At 48.6% G+C, this 15,697-nt stretch overlaps 1 protein-coding gene across 1 annotated transcript; it reads left to right on the top strand.

Annotated features, from left to right (window-relative positions):
• Positions 1–746: 746 nt before the first annotated feature.
• LOC144109725 (serine/threonine-protein kinase PLK1-like) lies at positions 747–9,683 on the top strand. The gene is made up of 5 exons (XM_077642523.1): positions 747–755; positions 3,763–3,879; positions 5,156–5,469; positions 6,721–6,920; positions 9,580–9,683. The coding sequence occupies exons 1-5, from the start codon at positions 747–749 to the stop codon at positions 9,681–9,683; spliced, it is 744 nt and encodes a 247-aa protein (XP_077498649.1).
• Positions 9,684–15,697: the final 6,014 nt, after the last annotated feature.

Here is a 15,697-nt window from a genome sequence, read left to right on the forward strand (position 1 = left end):
CGTCCGGCGTGCCAGCACCGGCTGGAAGCGGCAGGCAGTGCCACAGCGGAGAGCGCCAACGTCATGATGACGTAGGGGTGCTCTTCTCGAGGCCGGTTGCCGGCGCCTGAAAAATGCGCTAGAATTGTTTGTTCACGTTCATACCACGCCCTGAGAGCGGGGAACATCAAAAATAAGTTATTTTTGACAAGCATTGGTTAATGCCGAGGCTGGTGGAAGTGATAACTGAGATACAAGCAAATTTCTTCCTATAGCCGCTTTGCTGTTGCTGCTCGCCTGGCCTACTGCTATCTCCTCTGCTGAAGGTGGCGCGGAAATCGTGCATATCTTTATTTTATGAGACTGGGCTCACAATAAACTGGTGAATATAGTAATGCCTTTATAATACAGCGCTGACCACTTCCGAAACGTCCTTGGCGGCGGCATCGATGCGAAACTGGCTATAGGCTTAGCGCCGACCAGGGGAGCCAGGCAGCAAAGTTTGTCGCACGCGGGAGGGGTCGTTGCCGAAAGCTCGGCCCTTGTGCAGGGCATGCTTTCGCTAGTTGCACATAGCTAGCAGTTCTTGTGATTTCCTTCTTTTTTTCTTTTATGACTGCGATTCAAGAAATTTTGGTGCCACAGAAGGTTAGCAGCGGCCGCTTCCCCCCATTGCTGTGCGGTTTGACTAGCGTTCGGTAGGTCCGCTACTGAAACCGACCATATTTGAATTTTTTTATGAGATAATGATGCGAAGAGCTAAAGCGATGTCACGAGTAAGCCGTTTATTGTAGCACAGGCGACTCCCGAAGCGCCGTGCGGTGCGGCTGCGATGCGAATTATGCTATAGGCCTAGCGACGACCAGGGCCGCCAGGCAGCAGCGTCGTTCGTTGCCCGACGGCCTCACACGCGGCGCCTTTGCCGAAAACTCGCTACTTGCACAGGCATAATTTGTCGCTACTCGAATATAGCTGTCTTTGTGATAGCAGGGCTGTGTTGTCTTTCCTGGGCGGACGTCATTGGTATACACAGAGGCACAGCTGTGCGATGTCAAGCTGACACCGCGGCTGCGGGCGGTGCTTGAGAGAATCGGCGCTCGCACTTCTGTGTGTCCCGGCTTGAGGTGGGACGGCAGTTCGCAAGCACCGACCGGAGCGCAACGCCGGACATGTGTCCCTGCTTTAGGCTGACCTTTCCAGACGTTGTAGACTTTAGTGGTACAGTAATGTCTCCACTCTACAGCTGAGAATCAAATCCGGTTGTTTAATTACTTTTGGCACAGGCGGCACTTGTAGTGGTCAGAATACGGTTGCTTTTCCGTTAGTAGTCCTGACTACGGGTGGCTGTAATCAAGAAATTCTTTAGTGCGACTCTTCAATCAAACAATAATAACACAGCTTGACAATGCATCTTTACGCAAAGGAGCGTTTTGTGCTAAGAGACCGGCTCGCCTCAACCGTGCCGTGAGGGAGAGGGTGTAAAAGGGCACCGGAATAATTTCGACCACGTGGGACCCGCATCGGTTAGGGCGATATGTTCGCCTTGTTCTGAATCACCCTATTCTTAAAAGCGAGGGGGTTAAGGATCCTCCCCAAAGAAGGTGAACGGCTCCTTCAGGAGAATGCCGCAAGTCGTTTTGCCCAAGTGGGCGACCTATATATAAACCAGCCTGCAGTGTATGTGTTGCTCGAAAAAAAGCGAAGTGGCGGTGTGTTCGCCACTGGAGGGTCTCCTGTGGGAGAAATACGCTTCTTCTTCCTCGAGTTGTACTCGAGTTTAATGTCTCTATATACATGTGGAAGAACACTACACAACACAGGAGCGGAGAGCCGCCTCTTAAAAGCTGTTGTGAGGGCACGCAGGCGCCTGTACTCTCTACTCGGCCTTCCCCCTCCTCGATTGGGAAGGTGGAATATCCCAAACGAGGAAGATTGCTCTGACATCCCGGTGGACACCTCAACTTCGCAGTAGGGGAAGCCAGAAGTGAAGGATGGAAGAGTTAAAGAGGTGCCATTGAAGAGTGCTCCAGAAATTTACACCACCGAATTAATGAATTTGCCAACGTGGGGATCTTTAACAGGCACCGACGTCGCTCAGCACACGTTCGCTCTTTGCGTTTCGACTCGATTGAAACGCAGCTGCCACAGCCGGATTCGAACCCGCGTACTCCGTCTCAGCACCAGGGCGCTATAACCATGCACTGAGCCACCGCGGCGGGTTCCTCGTTTGTGAGGCGGTCAGAGGGCAACTCGTCATGTGGACCGGACGACCACGACTGTGCAAAAGCCGGGGAACTCGGTTACATATATGGCGATTTTGTGAAGAGTTATCATTTTAAAGTCATATTACTCACTTTATTAGTTAATGCGATTCTCCTGTTTTCTGATGTCCTCTACTATACAGGCATTACTGTGCCAATAAAAGGCAGCTTAACGCCTCAAAAAGCCTATTGTGAACAACGACTGGAGAATTCCGCTGAAAAACTTTTCTTTTGCACTGTTCCCTAAAATTTGTAAGGGCTGCCTTCAAATTATTCCTGTCTGCTATGCTTTGTGAACTGAACCATACCTTTGAAACTTACCTGCGTTCAGCATGTATTAGTCCCAGCTGTCTTGAATTTCGTGCTGTGGTCTATTTTAGTGCTTAGGCATCAAGCCGATTTCGCGTTCGAGTGAAGGAATCCACTGCCTGAGTGTTTCAGTCACACAGTGCGAAAGCATTCACCCGTCATCTGGATGCCCTTGCAACAAGGCTGGCATCACTTTTTCAGGGCGGATGTGCGCACTGCTACCAGTTCGTGGACAAAAAAGCGAATGTCGCATACGCAGGCAAAATCGTCTCCAAGAGTCATCTCAAATCGGAGATTGACCGGCAATATGTGAGTTCTGTCACTCTGTCTCTTCTCTATTCGAAGAAATTTTCTAAATTGGACACTGAGGACAAAAATTCCTTTTGTGGCTTTTAAAGTGAGAGCTCTGCTGCTGAGAGTACAACTTCCGATATCGATGAGCATCAGGCAATGACTTTCAATGCCTCACACGGTCAAACCGAAGGTGGTATGACCCAAAATATCGTAGTATGACCACGGATCATAAGAGTACGGCCGTTTGGTACATCACCTTGACCCTGACGCTTGATTTGACACCGCGTTGAACACCAGCCATTTTTTATGGCGACGCCGGCGCTGCGAGGCGTGCTGACGCGCCGAATCATATGAAAACGAATTAATGAAGGTTGAGCTACGGCATAGGATTCGTGCACAAGTTCAAAATGTGTAGCGCCCTCTAGCGAATGCAAAAGAAAGATTGTGTGATCGCAAGTCGGCTGTTGTCTCCCCATCGTCCTCCTAGAATGTTCGCGCTACCCACGCATACATAAAAATAACGAGATGTCAAAGCCTGCCGGTTCTAAACACAAACGTTTCGTGGATTTGGGCACTGCGGCCGTATTCTGTTATGCTACACAACCCACTTTAGATATCGAACCCGCTTAGTCTTCTTGCATACAGGTCACTGTTCTTCAGTCACGCTCTGCGGCTTTCAAGCGTCAGTGGGAAGCAAACAAACAATTGGCTGTGATACGCTGAGACCCGGTCCCATATGATATGATATTTTAAATTCCACTCTAGCGACCGATTTCCCTTGCCACCATCATGGCTTTTGTCATTTCAGCGCACGTCTTTATTAATAATAGGTAGCAGCATCATAGTCCAGCAATTTACCTTCTTTTCTTCACGCTTAATACAACCTCTGTGATGTTGCTCATTAATTTGTTGTCTACAGCTCGAAGAAGAAATCAACATCCACCGAACCCTGTGCCACAAGCACGTCGTTCGCTTCCACAGCCACTATGAGGACGCCAAAAACGTGTACATCATCTTGGAGCTATGCAAAAGACAGGTGTGTTAACATTCCTCCCTTCAGTGGTATATATTTCCACTTAATTTCTTTGCGTTCATCCAAAAACGTGGCTAGTCCTCAAGGTTCGTTTTCATTTCATTTAATGGTGCTTAAAGGGCCACAGAAAGGGGTGTTTGAGCTGGGCTTTAAAATGTTTGCATTATGTAGAGTACACGCCCCGGAGCGTACATGCCACGTACGAGACCTCAAAAGCGAGCGGGAAATTTACGATAAATGTTATTAAAATTCCCGCTTTCGCACCTCGCGGCAACTTGCGGTGCCGGAATTTTGCTCGAAAATCTGGCAGACGACGTCGCGTCTTGCAAATGGCGATTGCAGCCGAGGGTAATCATTAGTTCACAGCGCCAATTTCTTTCAGACGTCACGCGCTACCGCGGCCGAGGCCACTCCGTGCGCGCCGCAGCCGGCGGAGGTAGGGGATGGGGCCGAGAGAGTGAAGCCGGCGGAGGAGCGCTGCCATTTTGGCGTGCGAGAGGAGAGGGAAAGGCGCGAGGCCGCGGAAGTTCAGATTTCGTCTGCATATAACTGGGCTTCCAAAAAGCGAAATAAAATAATCCTTGCTGGGGGATAATTATGAACCGTCGTCTTTTAACATCCCAGAAACATGGCACCTTTATTGAGACCCTCTTTCTAAGTCCCTTTAGCTTCTCAAAACAACTGTGGCTGTAAGGGACGCTGTAGTGGAATAATTTTGGAATAATTTAGGCCCCCTTGGAATCTCTAACGGTCACTGACTTCGCACAATACAGGGGCCTCCTGCATTTTGCCTCCACCTAAATGCGACCGCCGGGCACACTTTTGCGTAAGAGACGTTTTGTCTCTTACGCAACTGACGGCACTTCACATATCTATTTTTCGAGGCCTGATGAGAGGAAATTTAAGGTTGTCTATGTTCCACACTGCTTCTTTGAAATTGGGTTACGCGAATATGTATTTGGTTATTTATTTGTTCCGGCAATTTTTGTGAGAACGGCCGCATTGTGTTCTTGAATCATAATTTAGGGCGCAGCCAAGAAATGAAAACTGCCTTCGTTGTTTCAAAAACTGTCATCTAATATTTTCGTAGGGGCACTGTATTTTGCGCAACGGAAAGCAATTACTTCAATCAAGCTTTCTCCAAACTGCCGTCATATGAAGAAGCGTGCTACATGTGCCTAGCTGCATCCTAAGGGATCCCATTTTCTTTATCACGTTCTTAAGAGCGTCTAACCTTCAAGGGTCTTCCCCAGGCTTCATTAGCGCATTTATTCCGTAGTCTCTTGAGGAGCTGCACAAGTGCCATGAGACGCTGACGGAGACAGAGGTGCGGCACCTCCTGCGCCAGCTGCTCCTTGCCTGCGAGTACCTGGTGCAGGAGCAGGTCATCCACCGAGACCTGAAGCTCGGAAACCTGCTCCTCACCAAAGGCTCGCAACTCAAGGTGGCCGACTTCGGACTCGCGACCCGCGTCCACTACCCGGAGCAACTCATTACGTCCATCTGCGGCACCACCAACTACATGGCCCCCGAGATGCTGACCCTGAAGGGCTACCGCTACGAAGCGGACATCTGGGCCGTCGGGTGCATCATGTGAGTCTCACCTGATGATTGCGCAGAACTGTTTGCAACTGGTTACAATGTTCATGCTTGCAACGACAGCTCGCAATACATATCGTATAGGTATATCCGCCCGTAAAAGTATTAAAGGAAGAGTCTGCTCTTTGAAATGTGGATATAAAAAATTGCTAACCCTTGCCTGCCTTGCCTTGTGGTGACAATAACGAGGGAAGAAATCATGGCCGTGGCATTTATTTGTATTTTGAGCTGGTGAAGCAAGTCGGGCCAGAGTTGACGGTGGTGATGGGTTGTGTTTAAACATCGTAGTTCTGCTCGCAGTCGGGTTACGTCGAGTCAAGTAGATGTGAATTTTTCGAATGAGCTAGGCGCTATGTACAAATGGTTAATTGTGTTACAGCAAGTTGCAGGAGCCAGAATTTTTCGTATTTCAACTAGTCACCCTATCCCGAAGGGATGAATTGTGCTTGTTCATTCCACTATGTTGACAGGCGCGATTTTATCGGGACCGAGCACTTGGGGATATTTGTGATAGATATCATTACCCCTACTTTTTATTGTATATGAGCGTTCATATTGCTTTAATCTTCGGTTCCGAGAAAACCTATGAATCAATAAATTGGGGGCTCACTAAAATTGTTCCATAAAACAGAGCAAACTTGACGACACAAAGAATTAAAAAAGACGGCAAATGTGCTTCTTCCTTCTTCCCTGTCTCATCCAGTTCAGGCTGTTTCTCACAACAATGAAATTACGCCGCTAGCCCAAACTATTCTTTGCAACCCTCATTGCCAGTAACCTGGCGGGCAGTCTTCTGCAAAATCCTTCCGCTGACACGCCTCTTTTTTGGGATTCGGAGACGCCGGCCACCAGTCGGGAAGTGGCGTTAATTCACTTGCCGAAAAAGTACAGTTGATAACCTGTTGGGGTGATTCTCAGGTGCGCAACTGGGTATACGTATCTTCCAGGAAAGAAGTAACAATTGCTTCAGAGAAAATATTGTGCACAACAATCGCTATAAGGTTCCTCTTCATCTTAAAAAAATCAGATCATGCTCTTCACTTTCAAAACCAGACACTTCGTGCATCACGAGCGTCGTTTGCCCGCAGTTACGTTACCGTTTCGTGGTGATTGGCCGGTAGGGGTGTCGTAGCATGGCTGTGCCCGCAGTCCTTCAAGCTGTGATTGTGTGTGTGTGTGGTGTCTGCCACAGGATTGTGTGCGGATTCCCGCGCACACTGACAGGCCAAAAACTGCTTTCCGCAGGTACAAGCTGCTAGTGGGGCGTGCCCCCTTCAAGTCAACGACGAGGGAAAAGACTTTGGCCAGAATCAAGAGGAACGATTTCGAGATTCCCCCGACTGTGTCCCCCGCCGCGAGCGCTCTCATCCGATGGATTCTACAACCGGAGCCCGCTAGGCGGCCGAGCATCAAAGCCATCATGCACCACGAGTTCATGACAAGAAGTAGGCTTTATCTTGCAACTCTGCAGCTGTGTGACTGTGTGCTGTACTGCTTCAATCGCGGTTTTTTTTCTTTTGAACGCAATAGCGTTATATCTGAAGTTCGGAGAAAAAACTGTGCTCGTCGCCGCATCTAATTTGTTGCTGTTCGGCAGAGGTCGTGACGTCAGACCTTGTCAACCAATGAAAATGAGGCATGAACTATGACGCGGAGAACAGTGGGCTTGAAGGGGTTTCAACTGCGCAGCACTCAGAGCGTGTGGACAGTTCCCGCTGCTCTGTGTTTGGCGCCTCGCGTCACGTGACAGAGTGCAATCGCATGGCTGTGGAGGTAGCAGAGCAGCAAAGCAGCACTTCCTAAGAAGAAAAAGGCTCCGAGATAAATGCGTGCGTACAGTAATGGTTCTCGTAGAATTGCGAAGGAGGGCTGATTCGGGGGCAAGAAACTTGCTCTACATACCGTAGTCCAGGCAAAGCTGACGTCAGCGCAAATTCCTCCTGCAGCGGGCGGCGGAAAGCCAACTGGAGCGTCGTAGTGTTTTCATGGCAACGGTATGCAGCTCAAATAACTTTATCACCGAGAACGACTCGAACCCGCGCCGGCGCTAAGAAAGCAGCTTCGCTCCCCGATGGCTCAGACAAATCAGCCACCGACATTAACTTGTCATGCGGCGTGGATGTCCACGATTTGTTCTGTCTGTTTTTTTTTACATCACGTCTCCTGCAGTCACCAGGTGCGCTGTAGTAGATGAAACCGAAACCAAATGAAGTTTCCTACACTTGGTGAAGAGGCCTTTAGCTTTGTCGTGTCCTTCTCAATGGTCGGTTAGGAGCTCAAAATCTTTTTTAACGTGACAGCGTTAAGGGTGCGGTTCGGAGGAAAACCCAGCGTACTATTTGGCGTCGGCCGAATCTCATCACCCTGCTGGTGTAACAATCCGTGGAGCCAGTTGCAGATGAAAGAGAATAGTCCAGTCCCTACAGCTCCAGGGTCCGGGATAGTCGCCTCTGCATTGTGGCGCCGCTCCCTCCGTTGTCTCGCATACAGGGTGATGAGAATCGACTTACTGCACTGGTTGGATGAGGGTCTTTGACGGGAAAAAGCCGCTTTTTCGTTGGCTTGTATTTGACTATAACAGGTCCATAGGGATGGGTCAAGGGCCAGAGGGAGATAGTCGGTGAAGGTGGAGAATCGGCCGACCCCATCGGCTGGAACGCGGCTCCTTTGAGTGTCAGTTGCCACTTAATTCTGTCTTGAGTTGTATGCGGGTACAGCACATCTGATGAATCAGCGCGAATGAGTTACTTTTTTGTGGGCACAGGTTTAATGAGCAGACTGAATTCTTCCCCGCCTTTCTTGTTTCTGTGTACGTGCGGAGGCTTGTGCGTGCTGACGCCTCGGGCACCTGACACTACGTGTAAGCGTAACTTTACGCACCGATCATTCTCTACTCTTGTGCAAGCAAGTGCGCAAGAACACGAAGTTATTTTGCTGCCTGCACTTGTTCGTGTCAAAAGGAAACATTGTGTCTTCCTAAACGCTGTTGCCAGAGCAACAAATTTCTCTTTTCGTGCGTAAGCACAAATCCGACGGGTACCAACCCCGAGCAAAATCGTCCGTTCCCTGTTGCCTTGTCTGTCTCCAGCTGGCCTAGCGCGAGTGCTCCGTCTCTCGGCACTGCCTGCTCCTCTTCCTCTTCCACGCAGCACGAATTGTGCTTTCACACTGCTTCGAATGTATTAAACAATCTTGTTAGTTTTTGCTTTAGCAGAAAAGAGGTTGGCCGCGACGACAGGGAAGCCAGTCATAGTAGATAAAATACTGTTCATATGAAAATTTCTCCCATGATAAGAAAGTTTGTTGCAGGCTGATGGAGCAAATTTTATTCACGGAAGAAAATTTTATGGCTTTGGCTCGCAAGGAGAAATTCTTTGCAACAAACTTTGAGTCGTTCTTCTATGTCCGTGATATAGTTCACGTTGGGAAAAACTGCCGCGCATATTAGCGCCACATAGAACTAATAACATCAACGAAGACATAACGCATACCTGTAACTGTCGAAATCGAAAACCGAAATGCATTCTGAGCGGAAATATAAAAAAAAAATGTCTTCTGCAAGGGTTAACGTTAATGACATAACTAAGCCTCAGTGCAGCCGGCCCGCATGTATTGAATGTTACTATTTGTAAGACGTGCAGCGCCGTTACTGGTATCTTGCGATGCGGCCTTTGCAGTGTGTTCAACATGGATTCCTGATACAGGCGGATTTTAAACGGTTTAGAAATGGGCCAGCTGAGCTGCATATCAGAAACATTTCCGTAAATTCTACTACGACTCGTTAAACATCGATGTGGCCTTTCAGGCATGTGTACAACGTATTTCCACTTGGCCCTGTGGAACAGAACTCTCATTGTTCAGAATCATCAGCTATTGGTTCGCGTGGAAGACTGTTCTACAAGCGCACACACTGCCAAGCTTCCTTGATTTTTTTTACACTCGTACCTATTGTTTACGTCGTTCTCTTCTTTGAGTACGAGCAGCAACTTGTGTATCGCGACAGGTCCTCGACATCTTTTTTCCAGAAGTGGTAATCATCCAGACTAGTTTACGGCATTGATATATCCCCACAGCCCCTGAATGCTTTTCGCCCTCTCCTTCCAGGGCTGCTTCCTCCCCACCTGCCTGCCTCACATGGAGGCTCTCGGCACCGCCCAGGACTCAACCGACCGGAGACACGGGTCGGAGAAAAACGAAGGTTGAGCTGAATCGGACTGCGTCTCCCATTTAAAAGTGCCACACGGGAACGGCCGCACGTAATTAGGGCTTGAGCAGTTCCAGATTTTTCTCTTTCCGCTTCTGTTACTTGTGTTGTAACCGATGTTTTATTGGCACAACCCAAGATTTAGGAACCTTTTGTTTTCATTCAGTCTTTAAGGCATCTTTTTTTCTTGTTGACATGCACTGTTAATTGTTTGTCATTGGAGCACATGTACAGATCACATTTTTGAAAATGCCTGTGCCGCTATTGTCAAGGCTGCGATTGGACTCCAAATACGATTGCAGTGAATCAGTTCTAATCTGTGCAACGGCTGTAATGCGATTTTAAATTTTAAGAGTGAAGTTTTGAATAAACATTTTATTATTATCTGTTTGGTTTACCTATTTGCACCCACTGCAGCTGTTGGAAGAACAATCTTTGTCGTCTCACAAAGAGAAAAAAATTGAGGCACTTTGTTGACCTAAAGTGCGGCGAGGCGAAAGCCTTCAGGGTGGTATTGCTGCTTGTGTCACTGATGTGTGCGTCAGATTTTAATTAAGCACTTGCGTTTGTCCGCATTCTGAGACTCCATTGACGCCAGCGCTAGGAGGCAGGCTGCGCGGCGCCCGGCTCGGTCGACAGCTGCAAGGTGTCTGGCGCGGACGCGGCGCTTGCGCTGGTGGCACCACCTCGCGCATGCGCAGTGAACTATCAAAGTAACAACATGGCCCCCGAAATTACCTGCACGGCGGGGGATCTCGGAGGCCATGGGCGCAATAGAGTAACGGACGGATGCAACATGAGCCATTAAAGGCTTTCGCCTTAAAAATGATAGTAGGTGGCAGAGATTTTCAACAACACCAACTGCAGAGTCTCGATTCGAAACTGCTTTCTCACGTGGCCGCTTCCTGGAGGTTACCAGATTGTAGCTCCAATTATGAGCAGTGCAGCCAGTACAAGGTGGAGTCCTAAAGCTTTTTGCATAACTTGTTTTTAGTTATTTTTAATATAGCAGGCCCCTTTAATTGGCCCTACTGCTGGTGGGCATACATAATTTCTACACTCAGCCCCAAGCTACATCGGGAGAAGAAGCGTAAAGCGCAAGCACACGGCGGGAAGAAGAGATACCTGATCAGAGTTGAGTTACAAATGAAGAGTGAGGCCATGGTGCAGCGGGTTAAATATATACTCAACACAAAGACTCAATGCACGAGAAATTATAAGAAGAGTAGTAAGAATAACAAAAATATAAAGATATTTGACATTTGTACACGCATATTTCTATTTTCCTTGGTAGTTTTCACGTAACATCTGGAGCGCAGTCTTTGGGCGCAGAGTCCAGATTCCGTACTCTACGCCAGGATCACGTAGAAATATAAGCGGATCAGAAAAATGACAATGTTTTCGCCGTTCTTCTTGTTCCATGTATTGTGGAAATATGGGAGACGGCTTTCCCCCCCGCAATCGCACTCCGCGGATGCAACGTTACAACTGCTAACCGCGGAGGAATACGTGCTCGAGGGAACAAAGGAAGGGACGACAAAGCGTGAATGCTGATTTGCTGTTTATTACAGTTGCATTTACTACAAAGAGCGGGCCAGCCAGCTACGGCGCCCAGCGCACTCTAAAGATCAACAGGTGGTCGAAATTATTCCGGAGCCCTCCACTCACGTAGCGGTTGATGATTTTCGCTGTTGGTTTATTGCTCAATTCAACTGGTATCAAGCAGCAATCCACATGTGTAAACAAATGAAAGTTAATGTGAGGATGTCAGAGGCAGACACAATGTTAACCGACAGCGTTAAGGAGCTCGTGTCGCATAAAAGCCGGTGTCGTCCTCTTCCTCGCAATGTACGCCACTGCCCCAACAGATGCCGCGTGACGGCAGCGCAAGGAAAGGAAGGGCCGCTAGTAACATATTTAGGTCGACAACCCGGACCGCGCCCCAAGGCAATGAAAATGAAATGAAAATTGGTTTTAAGTTAAGAAAGCGAGACCTGTATAACATATCTCTGTGTGCACCCGAACCGCGCCGTAAGGAAAGGGAAATGAAATGAAAATTGATTTTTAAGGAAAGGAAGCGACGCGTCTGACATATCTCTAGTTTCGGCGCACTGTGGCCGTGCGGGCACGCAGGAATCACGCAATCAGCAACGAACAACGCCGCGCGCGCACATCCAAAGCGCGTTCACCACGAGGCTTGCTGCCCGTTCGTTCGGCGCGGAAGTTATGCTGGCGTTCGTGGCATTGGGTTTGTCGAGAACAATGTGCAGACGAACTGAGACTGCAACTTGAGCCCCGCGCGTTTCGGCAAGGCGCCTGGCAGCGCTACTACGTGGTTTGCGCTCTGCACGTCCGATGCTAAACTAAAAAAAAAAGCGCTTGAAGGAAACGAGGCAAATAAAATCGAATTCGAGTCCACTTGAGTACGTCTTCAAGCGCAGTCACCGTAAAGGCCGAACCACACTACAGCCGTTTCTTCGGCGGAGCAGCCGCGTTCATTCTACCGTAGTGTTCGCTTCACGCCGCAGGAGGAGGCAAACACACGATGGCGTACACACTGGTTGTCCAGACGGGCGTCAGGTGTGTTTTGATTAGTTTACACTTGTTATGCTCCACTCGCGCACCAAATGCTTTGTCCTCCTCGAGAGTACAAATGTGCTTGCGCTACAGTGCATATAATATTTCTTATGACTGAAAATAAGTGTCAATACAAGCAAATACACAATTCTACAAAATGTAAATGGCTATAAACACAGAGCTCTTATGTATACAGCAGCAGACACATGCAAAGTATTGTATATGCTATTGGTGCAAAGAGTTGTGAATATATGTAAATAAATGCACGTGAACGTCTCCTTTTCGACAAACTAGCTTAAATTTTCCCACACGTCGCACAAAACTGAAAGCAGCAGCCGTGCTTGCCATAATTAACCGGGGCCATTTTAGTGCTGCTGCGAGGACACCTCGTCAGCGTCGCGGACCACACCATTTATCCGCGCAAAACAATTTTCGTTAATCATGGCGCAACGAAACGAAGAAATGTAGCAACTTGCATCGCTCTATTCATCTGGCACGAACAGCATCCTCAAGTGATAGGCGGAGCGCACGCCTGAGCCCACCTCTCGAAACGGCGAGCAAAGCTGCTGCTCTAGCCGATTGTCGTTGAAAAAAGCGGTGCGCCGCGGATTAATCGAGAGCTACGCAAGAAGGGGCACGAAGCAGGAATCTAACAGACGCGTGACGTAGGTCTGTAGTATAGGAGTGGAACAGATAACGCCCGCACCGCGCAACCGTTGGCAAGCATGATGCAAGCAGTCCAACTATCTGGGTAGTGCCGCAGCGCGGCGACTAACCGAAGTGAGGCGTACCAGCGGCTCCCATTGCGAAGCGGGTCATACGGCTGGCATTGTAAAAATAGAGGGGGTGCTGCCAGACATTCTTTTGTGGATATTTACCGTGTACTCACACACACAGCACACGGGCACCTTTTGCGTTTCGATAATTATTGAAACGCCGGCGCCACGTGATGTGTCTCCTCGACCCTGCCGCAACATCCACCTCTAAATTCGTCGTCTGTGTGCTGGCATTCTTCCGCATTCAGCTGTACCTCGTCCTCCATGTCGGCACCATCCCCTTGTTCACGCCACCCAGATCCAATCTGTGGCACGAACCAACTCCTAGTGGCCACAACTTATGCTCAGCTGGACGATGGACTTACTCGACGATTCAGTGCCACTGACTGGCGTTTTCTTAGAGCGTGTACTCTTATCCTTTCTCAGAAGATCCAAAGTGCAGATTGCTTCCTCCTGTTTTGAGATAGTCACCTTGTTCTTGATAGATACATTTAGCTCAGCGCTAGCGCTCTCGCTTTCGGCGCCCCATTACTGCGCACGCGCAGATCGCCTTTGGGAGCCACATGGCGCCACGTTTTCGTCAACTGCGTGCAAGCATGCCGCGTCGGGACCAATCACCGCGTGGGTACGGAGGGGCGCAGTACGTGCTCCGCTAAAAGTACTTATGCACTTCCCTGTTCACCGAGAATAAAACTTTGTGGTGAATCATACAAACATATTTCTACACTTCTGTCGTCCGCCACTGCACGAGGCAGTTTATTTTCATTATGGAGAACTTGCGCTGAAGTTTGTGGTGCCGATTGAAGCGCCATAACACACTGCCTAGCGAGCAGAGCGAGCAGTTTTGGGTAGTACAATTAGCACTTTTCCGCGCCACCTTCTTGCGCTCATTGCCGTGAGCCTTCGCGCTCTGTCGAAGGCGCACGTTTCATGCGTCTGCTATCTGGGCTACCCCAAGAGGAGCTAGGCAATGAATGCTGTCAGCCATACGCGGATATCTAATCCCGCAGAATATATTCTCGTCTTTGCAGCGGCCCAAGCGGCTGACAAAAGCAGTTTTGAGTCACCGAATGTAACAACTGCAGTGCCACCTTGGCAGCGCAGGTTCCCCATAGGGGGTTAGGAAACCACGAGTGCTCTTAGGCACATATTCAGTGAGGAGGGCCGCTTGTGGTTAGGCAGTGAAGAGCTCCGTGCGTGGATTGCGGTCGAACTGGAGAGAGCACAGTCTGCTCGCGCCCCGGATATCGGTGTCGAAAGGACGCAATCGCAGGAAACAGCTACGATATCTTGAGTTGACCCTTCCCTGAGACTCTGGAAAATCTAGTTGGCGAATTGACGGCCACTTCGAAGACAGAGATAGCAGCTACATCCTAGTATCACGTCAATGCAGTATCAGCAACAACCGGAAATTGGCCTGTCCTACCTTCTTTGAAGGGGGGTGTATTCAAATCCCACTTCTGGATCAGTAGCCGTTTGCCGAACCCACTCACCTGTGGTGGCGGGTTCTTTCATTATATCAAAACCACGCTGATATAGAAGTTCCCGCTTGAGAAGATGAACTTCCTGCGCACTATTCTAGTAATGCTACAACCGTACGCATTTAATTACTTGGGGATACACCCAAGATATCCACGAATTTATAGCGGTGGATCTCATTGAAAGATTAAGCGAAAATGGCCTCAAACTTTGCATTATAAGTGTGGTAAAAAATTTGTCTACCCATCCCGTTTAGCACCCCGGTCCCTGCAGAAACCGGAATTCGGTTTATTTTCGTCCGGAATATAGCAACGGTCTCCAACAAAAGTGGAGCCGAAGCCACTTTTTCGGGAATGAAAAGCGCTTTTGTTACGGTGGCCTAATTTTACATCTTAAAAATGCTCCACGCGAAATTTTTGTGTCAAAAGTAGCGTAGCGAACTTACGTAATGCACGGACGGCCACTATAGGCGGGTACACTTCTTCAGGAGATTGCACATGCAGAGTAATGTTTACCGATCAGCAGGAAAGCAATAAGAGAGCAGATTAGTCTCAATATGAAGCAAGATTCTGAGGAATAAGGGCGCCTCTCGTATCTTGCTCATTCTCACATAAAAATGTGGGTTCGCAAGTAAAATCTTCTGTGTTTAGGCGACGACTTAAATGTGCACAACACTATACAGCTGATTAAGGAAATGCACCTTACAATTGGCTTCTCGGCCTGGATATCTGCTTTCTTGGTTATTTATTTTGTAATGGCACCGACTGGCAGGAGTTCAAGCAGCGCAGAGACGAGGTAGACGAAGTGCAGCTGTGATTCTCCAGTGGCGCCTGTGAGTGTGTCCGTCGTGCCGCCGTCCGACCAACGCGTATCGACCTGTGGTCCGAATAAGCACCTTTACAATTTACTTTATTTAGAAATTCCTCGAAGGTCCTAGTTTATTTCGAATAACCAAAAGTATTTTAGATGTACTATACTATGCAATACTATGGAGATCAAGAGGTAGAAACAGGTAGTCAGCAAGCTAGTTATAAACATACGCGCATTAAAACATAATGATACCATTATTTGCAAGGCAGTAAAATACACAGGATATAAAGGAGTATGTTTAAAGGCACAGGCACACACACACGCACACACACACGCACAAATACGCATGCACGCACGCACAAACAAAACTATTGTA

The sequence above is a fragment of the Amblyomma americanum genome, chromosome 11 (assembly GCF_052857255.1).
Source record: "Amblyomma americanum isolate KBUSLIRL-KWMA chromosome 11, ASM5285725v1, whole genome shotgun sequence".
Taxonomy (NCBI): Eukaryota; Metazoa; Arthropoda; class Arachnida; order Ixodida; family Ixodidae; genus Amblyomma; species Amblyomma americanum.

Excerpts from the sequence above, each read along its gene's own strand:
- LOC144109725 (XM_077642523.1), top strand. Across the intron at positions 3,880-5,155 it reads TGGAGCTATGCAAAAGACAG|TCTCTTGAGGAGCTGCACAA; the intron begins GTGTGTTAACAT and ends TTTATTCCGTAG. Across the intron at positions 5,470-6,720 it reads TGGGCCGTCGGGTGCATCAT|GTACAAGCTGCTAGTGGGGC; the intron begins GTGAGTCTCACC and ends TGCTTTCCGCAG.